The sequence below is a fragment of the Danio rerio genome, chromosome 19 (assembly GCF_049306965.1).
Source record: "Danio rerio strain Tuebingen ecotype United States chromosome 19, GRCz12tu, whole genome shotgun sequence".
Lineage (NCBI taxonomy): Eukaryota > Metazoa > Chordata > Actinopteri > Cypriniformes > Danionidae > Danio > Danio rerio.
The window spans coordinates 2,516,900-2,525,000 of record NC_133194.1 but is presented as its reverse complement, the minus strand read 5'-3'; the positions used below and the strand labels follow the sequence as shown (position 1 = coordinate 2,525,000).

At 35.9% G+C, this 8,101-nt stretch overlaps 1 protein-coding gene and 1 long non-coding RNA gene across 4 annotated transcripts in view; one reads left to right on the top strand and one right to left on the bottom strand.

The window, feature by feature from the left end:
• Positions 1-8,101, bottom strand: part of LOC100332699 (histone deacetylase 9-B) — a 54,670-nt gene that overhangs the window by 13,420 nt on the left and 33,149 nt on the right. For all 3 annotated transcript variants that reach the window (XM_021468241.3, XM_021468242.3, XM_068215221.1), the window contains 2 exons: positions 3,817-3,948; positions 2,209-2,315 (listed from right to left, as the gene is read on the bottom strand). In XM_021468241.3, the coding sequence (XP_021323916.1) occupies positions 2,209-2,315; positions 3,817-3,948 (239 nt within the window). The remainder of the gene's footprint in view (positions 1-2,208; positions 2,316-3,816; positions 3,949-8,101) is intronic.
• The window catches only part of LOC141378963 (uncharacterized), a 96,491-nt gene that overhangs the window by 63,650 nt on the left and 24,740 nt on the right, over positions 1-8,101 (top strand). Inside the window, exons 2-3 of the long non-coding RNA XR_012394803.1 lie at positions 4,608-4,706; positions 5,577-5,649. This is a non-coding gene — a long non-coding RNA (uncharacterized lncRNA). The remainder of the gene's footprint in view (positions 1-4,607; positions 4,707-5,576; positions 5,650-8,101) is intronic.

Genomic DNA, 8,101 nt, shown 5'->3' with positions numbered 1-8,101 from the left:
CTCATCAGTGCTTTGAGTACATCTGAATGAGAATGTTCTCTAGGGGTTGCTAAGTTGTTGCGATAGTATTCAATGTGGTTGCTATTGCTAAGTTATTGTGATTGTTCATATGATTATTTTTACTATGTTGCCATGCAGCTTTGGATGGTTGCTAAGATGTTTCAGAATGTTTTCTAGGGGTTGCTAGGTTGTTGCGATAGTGTTCTATGTGGTTGCTAAGTTATTGTGATTGTTTTATTGTCTTGCCATGCATTTCTAGATGGTTGCTGAAGTATTCTGAATGTTCTTTATGGCTTGTTCTAGGTGGTTGCTAAGTTATTTTGCTTGTTTTACTGTGTTGCCATGCAGCTCTAGATGGTTGCTAAGGTATTCTGAATGTTCTTTATGGGTTGTTCTATGTGGTTGCTAAGTTATTTTGCTTGTTCTACTGTGTTGCCATGCAGCTCTGGATGGTTGCTAAGGTATTCTGAATATGTTCTCTAAGGGTTGCTAGGTTGTTGCAATAGCATTCTATGTGGTTGCTAAGTTATTGTGATAGTTTTTACTGTGTTGCCATGCAGCTCTGGGTAGTTTCTAGGGTGTTCTGTATGTTTTTTAAAAGTTTCTAGGTTGTCGCTATAGTGCTTTATGTGGTTGCTAAGATGTTGCGAATTGTTTTAGTGTGTTGCCATGGAGCTTTGAATGGTTGCTAAGGGTGTAATGGATGTTCTGTAATTGTTGCTATAGTGTTCTATGCGGTTGCTAAGTTATTCTGATTGTTTTTACTGTGTTGTCATGCACCTCAGGATGGTTGCTAGGTTTTTGCGATAGTGTTCTCTATTGTTGCTAAGATGCAGTGATTGTTTTTCCTCTGTTGCTATGCTGTTGTCTGTGGTGTTGTAAATGTTCTCTGGTTGTGTGTGTATCACACTGATGAACAGTTAGCCGTCTCTGATGTGCGGATGAGCTCAGTAGGCTGTGTGCCTACAGGAGGAGAGGAAAGTCGGCTGGCCAGCGGCCCATGAGGAAATGCTTGGGCAGAACTTCACAGGAGAAATAAACCTCAGCATCCCAAAGCCCCTCACCCCTTCCCCAACCGCCAGCGCAGCCAGAAACCACAGCGGAAAAGAGCTGTCACAGTTAGTTCAGCACACGCACACACCTCAGACTCCTGCTGCACTGATGCTCGGATGAGATTTTAAACGCTGTTTGTTTGTCAGGCTGATGGTATGAGCGCCTGGGGACGGGCTCTGAACAATACATTTAAGGGGACGGCTCTTTCCCCTTATCGTCTGATAAGAGTAATGAGACTGTAACAGGGGTTTCAGCTTTTCGGTTTCTATGGTTCAGTTCCCAAAAATGCAATCGCAGACTCAGAAGCGCACGCAAATGCACCAAAGCCCACAGCTGCATCTGTGCTGGAGGAAACTAACCTGCTACAAGAGCTTGTGAAGAATGTCAGAGCATTCAACATAACGTTTCAAAGCATATGGTATTTATTTTGAAGAAAGAACAAATCCACTATTAAACACACACACACACACACACACACACAATAGTACATTTAAAGCAGATGATGCTAAAAGATAGTTCTGAGAAAGACGCATGCAGTTTTACCACTTGCTTTGATGCTTTGTCTTCTGGTCCATCATATTCAGATTTTTTTACTAATACATATGTACTGTTAATTATTTCTAGGCGCACACAAAATCTGCACCTAAAAGATTTCCAGGTTTTTACCCCATCATTGAGTCTATTTATACTTATGTACATGTGTAAATATATACTTATTCAGAAATTTATGACATGCAGGTAATCACTGAGATTCCAGTGCACTTGTTGACCACCAAACTGTCATAAAAGCACATATCTGGTCTGAGCTTTCCTGACGGAGAACCGTCAATCCATAGTGATCGATGATTGGCTCCTGTACTAGTAGGCGGGGCTTCATTCGCCATATTGGCGCTTGTTACACTTTTTCCTATTCAAAACTATATTCAGTTGTTGGAATGTTGAAAACCTGTAACCATTGACTTTCATAGTAGGAAAAACATACATTTGAAGTCAATGGTTACAGGTTTCCAACATTTTTTTAAATATCTTCTTTAGTGTTCAACAGATGAAGATGGGCGAGTAAATGGGTAGTAAAATCTTCACTTTTGTTTGAAGTATCCCTTTAAGACAGATGCCATCAAATAATTCTTTTCAAAATTATCCTGAGAAGAGTACCTCGATTTGAGTTGTGCTGGACCGATATGATACTCCGTTCTCATTGCTGCACAAGCCAATGGGTGAGCTCGGCCCGGAGCCTGCAGGACTCTCATTGGCTGAGGAATCTAGAGTGGAAAAAAATGGAAGTGATTAAATAGGACAGTTCACCCAAAAAAAGGAACATTTACTGACTATATACTCAAAAAAATGCTTTGAAACGTGCATTTTTTATTCTTTATTTGACAATCTATAATTCTATAATTTTGACAATGAATAGAGGGCAGGGCATATAGTAGCCCCTCCCCTTTATAAAAAAACAGCCAATAACGTTTTGTGTCATCACAGCTCTGCCAGGTAGAGTGGTTGAGATCAAGTGCATTAAATAAACAGCCAATGTTAAGAAGGGGGCGGGGCATGTCAGACACTAGAGAGCGTTTCATTAGTCAAAAGATTCTATGAGAAACTAAAACATGAGGTGACGTGATAAAAATGTGGATCCATTTATGTTGAAGTGACAAACTGCAAGCTATAAATGAGGTTTTGGACCACACTAGCTTATATAAATCCTTAACTAACAAACTTTATTTTAATTTCATGGGACCTTTAGGTGGTTATAGATCTTAGAGTTTTTTAAACTGATAACCATCGACATCCATAACAGGAAATAGATAAATTTAATAAATTTAAGAACTTAAGTGACTAAGTAAAACAAGTACAAAATAATGAATTATAAGTTCTAAAACTCAAATCAGCAAAGATAAGCAGTGATATTTATAAAAAAAGTGCCTGTGAAATGATTTGTTTAATTGCTGAGGTTACATATCTCTAGCTAAAGGAACAGTTCACCTGAAAATGAAATTTTACTCGCACTCTTAAGTGGTTATAAATCTTTGAGTTTCTGTTAAACACAAAATAAAATTTTTTGTAACTGATAACCATCGACTTCCATAATGAGAACAAAATACAGTGGAAGTCAATGGTTACTGTTGTTTTAGCATTCTTCAAAATATCTTCTTTTGTGTTTAAGGGAGGAGGAAGAAACTCAAACAGGTTTGTGACAAGTAAAGGAAGAGTAAATGATGACAGAAATTACATTTGAGCCGTGAACTAAAACTTTTAAAGCCAAATTGACGAACTTCTATTAAGTTACCATGCACAAAACAAATACAGATTAATCAATTGTAGATTCTATAACTCAGACAAAGCAGCAAAGCCAAGCACTGATATCTCCAGTAAAAGGGACAGTTCGCCTAAAAAATGAAAATGTACTCCCTATGGACTCACTCTTAAGGGGTTTTAAATCTGTTAATCAATAACTTCCAAAATTGGGGGAAAAAAATACAATGGAAGTCAATGGTTACTGTTTTTTTAACATTCTTCAAAATTTCTTCTTTTGTGTTCAACAGAAGAAAGAAACTCAAACAGGTTTGTGACAAGTGAAGGGAGAGTAATGTCATTTTGGAGTGAACTATCCCCTTTAGAGCCAAATTAAAGAACTTATACTAAGTGCCTAAGTACAAATTAGTTGTAGATTCTGTCATTTGTAAAGCAGCAAAGACAAGCAGGGATTTTGGTAAAAAGGCTGTCGATCTGTCATTTAGCTGAATATGTCTGTGGTTTGCTCACCTGTTAGTTCTAGAGTTCGCTTTTTGAGCGGTGTGACGAGAACGCTGCCGTCTCTGCGGCGGATCGGACCGCTTCTCCTCTCAGAAACCTTCTGCTTAAGTCTGGAGCGCACCTTCAGATTGGGCTCAGATGCTGAGACGAGGAGAAAACAGACATGTTATGCAGATTAATTATCAATTATTAAAGTTAGAATTATTAGTTAAATTTGAGTTCTTTTACACTTTTTCCCCCAGTTCTTTTAACTATGTTTTTAATTCCAGAAGTGTTCAGAAATCATTAATTATTTGAGGGAATAAACCTGAATTTCAATCGCAACAAATTACAAGATTTGTGAATTTTCTGAAATAAATAGATGCTGTAAATGACACTTTTTATTCTAAATTTGGATTAAATAGTTTTAAAATTAATCATTTCTTTTGTCTTGCCATGATGACAGTACATAATATAAATACATTCATTTTCCTTCGGCTTAGTTTCTATTTCAGAGGTCGCCAGCTAGTATTATATATATTTAAAAATGTAAAAAATGCTTTTATTACAGCCAAGCTAAAAGAAATAAGACCTTCTCCTGAAAAAACAAATGTTATATGAAATGGAGAATCAAATTTTACAGGACAACAAATAAGTTTGTCTTCAACTGTATGGTATGTATGTATGTATGTATGTATATATATATATATATATATATATATATATATATATATATATATATATATAATTTTTTTTCTTTGTTTCTTTTTTTTTTTTTACATTAATAAAAACATGGGGAAAAAATCAATTGCTGCATGTAGAAGTGGTCTGACTGCGCGGCTCACTGAACCTGCGGAGTGAAAGTGTGGCTCTGCTCCAGCTGCACTAAGGGATTCTGGGATAAGTCCAGTTTTAATGAGGTAAGAACTCAGTTTTCATCTGGAGGACATTAAAAGCATCCAGCAGTTCTCAGTCCAGTACCTGCCAGCCTGAAGACCACAAACCCCGACGGTAGCAGTGTTTACATGACCACACAGATACGACTTACACTGAGAGAGAGAGAGAGAGTTATCTCAAGTTTATAAAGTTATCCTATTATATTACCACTAATCTATTTTTATTTTTATTCACATACTTTTATTTTTTATTAATCTTTATTTTATTTGTATTAATCTTTTTTTATTAATCTATTTCTAATTTATATTAATCTATTTTTATTTTTTAGCTATTTAAATTTTTTATTAATCTATTTTTATTTTTTATCAATCTATTTTTATGTTTATTCATCTATTTTTATTAATCTATTTTTATTTTTTATCAATCTATTTTATTTTTTAGTAATCTTTTTATTTTTATTAATCTATTTTTATTTTTTATTAATCTATTTTTAGTAATCTTTTTTTTTATTAATCTATTTTTATTTTTTATCAATCTATTTTTTTAGTAATCTTTTTATTTTTATTAATCTATTTTTATTTTTCATCAATCTATTTTATTTTTTAGTAATCTTTTTATTTTTTATTAATCTATTTTTATTTTTTATCAGTCTATTTTTATTGTATTTTCTTTATTTCTGCATCATATTTTATACTCATTTGTTTGCACTACTGGCCTTTTTGCACTTGTTTGTACGCAGCACTGCTGCACTGCTTTGGTAATACGAATGTACAGTTATTTGTCATGCCAATAAAGCACCTAAATGTGGAAATGTGTGAGAGAGAGAGCGAGAGAATGAGGTTTGGCTTCAGACAAGGGGAAATCCTCACTTTCTGTCCCCTTATGACCTGCAGAGTCGCACAAAAACCCCTGGATTTTAAAGCCAACCGCCTGACAGACGCCAACTACTGCTGGTCTGACTGCTGAGTGGGTATTCACACATACACACTCACACCAGGTGAACAACATCAACTAACACACTGCACAGGAAAGAAATGACAGGCAAAATAACACACCCACACACACTGTTTATTGCCAAGACGTGTTGATGAGCATACTGAATTTAATTTAAGGGGTGTTATGGTGGCTCAGTGGTTAGCACTGTTGCTTCACAGCAAGAAGGTCGCTCGTTCGAGTCCCGGCTGGATCAGTTGGCATTTCTGTCTGGAGTTTGCATGTTCTCCCTGTGTTGGCGTGGGTTTCGTCCGGGTGCTGTGGTTTCCCCCTGTCACTTAAAAAACGGCACTTTCTTGATTAATAAAGTGGTAAAAAAAATCCGATCATAATGAAAAGGAGATTCAGGAGCACTTGGCAGATAAAAGAAGATTACAGCGATGGCCAAATACCGTAATTGAGTTTTTTCTGACAAATGATGAATAAGAGCTATTAGAAAAATACCGCAACAATATTTGCCCAGCAATTAGCGGGAAGGATTTACACGTTTTTTTAATTGGTAGGGAAAATACGGCGAGCGGTCGGCATGTTTGCGTTGGGCTGCGTCATTAAAGGGCATTTTCAGCACAGCTCCACTCAAACTTTCTTAAACAAACACCTGTAGTGATGGAGCGTCCAGAAAAGCCCTCGCGCGCACCTGTGGAGCTGTTTTTAGCTGCGGCTGTTGACCAGTTCCATATGCTAGAGAACACGCACACACACACACACACACCATATGCTTCTGATATTAATTTAAAGCTTCAGGTCCTCATGGAGTAGAAGTGCAGAATTCAGAAAACCTTGTTTTTAGCGACACCGGTGGACATTCAGTGAACTGCATGTAGCGAGGAAATTTGTTCACCAAGTTTATTTTAGTAAAACATTTCGTTAACTAAAATAAAGTATTCACAATACATGAACTAATACTAAATTAAATGAACAACAGTGAAGGAAATACTAAGGGAAATAAAATTTTTATATATATAGTTTTTTAGATGTTTGCTCACACATTTTTTTGCAGTCTGAAGAGCGTCAAACGCACAAAAAAATCCCAGAATTACTAAATTTGGAGCTGTTTTATTGTAAATAAACAGTTAAATGTTTAGTAATGTGTTTTAAAATTATGATTAACAACAGAAAAAATAAATAGTATACATTATCAGCAAAAACATTAGCAAACAGTTCTGCTTATTAAAATTAATAGCTGTTATATTGAAATAGAATCAAGCTATCAAATCTCATAGCTGTTTCTCCACTGTAGAATTTACACATTTTGATTAAAGAGCAACAAATAAATCTCTCATTTATTTAGATGTTTTTCATTACATTAAATAAGCTGTCACTTTAAAAATGCACACATCTAACATTATAATGAAAGCATTTGACAGCTTTCCTAACTTGTTAAGCTCATTTAAGACGAAATTAGTTGTGCTTGAAAAAAAACCCACCAAGATCGACATCCTTATATGTTAATAATATTAACTATGTGTATATTTCTGTTTAAACACGCATCCAAAACCTAGACTTTCGCTCTGCCTCACTATGTCGCGCGACAGCTGACAGTCATGCACCATTATATGACTGTTTTGAGGATTGTATATGAGGGGCGACGGCACCTGTATTGAAAAGGAAAGGGAATTGCGCCGTTTTTTATGTTTATTTATAAGTGTTTTCATTCCTAAACAAAGCGAAAGCACAAAAACAAACTCACTTTTAAGAGCAAGTGGCGGCCCCTTGTGGTTCGGTGGTATGGGTTGTGTATAGGGAGGCTCGGCTTTTCAGAGAAAGACTGAAAATACGGGAAAATACCTTTATGGGATAGAACTGTAAAATACGCGAGAATCCCTGGAAAATGGGAGGGTTGACAGGTATGCATGTAAATCCCTCGTGCTTCATCCACATCTGCTTACTGCACAGGCTGCAAAACACCGCCCCCCCCCCGGGCCTCGATGTAATGTAATGATGGTGCGCAAAGATTGGTGATCAGTTGCAAAGTCATTTTCAACATTTTATTTCAAACTAAAATAAATATATTTTGATTATATGGTTTGGAATTTGATGTTTTATGAGATTATATACATTTTTTGCGATTATTTTGCATTTAATTAAAAAATTTGAGATTTTGTTTGTGGATTTTGCATTTAATTCAGCGATCGCGGAATCACCAAAAATTATGCGGTCTGAGATCATGTTAGCCTTGTGTTTGAATCTGCCACTATGCTGACACATAGGCATCAGTAGCTCCGCCCTCTTTTAAAAAAAAGCACAACCTCATTTGAATTTAAAGCGACAGTCACTAAAACACCACACAATTAGGATCAAAGCCTAAAAGGGACAGTTTCAAACAGATATAAAACATTCTTTCTGTGGTATTTTGAGCTGAAACTTCACACACACTATCTAGGGATGTCAGAGACTTATTGTACGTCCTGTAAAAACCGGCATA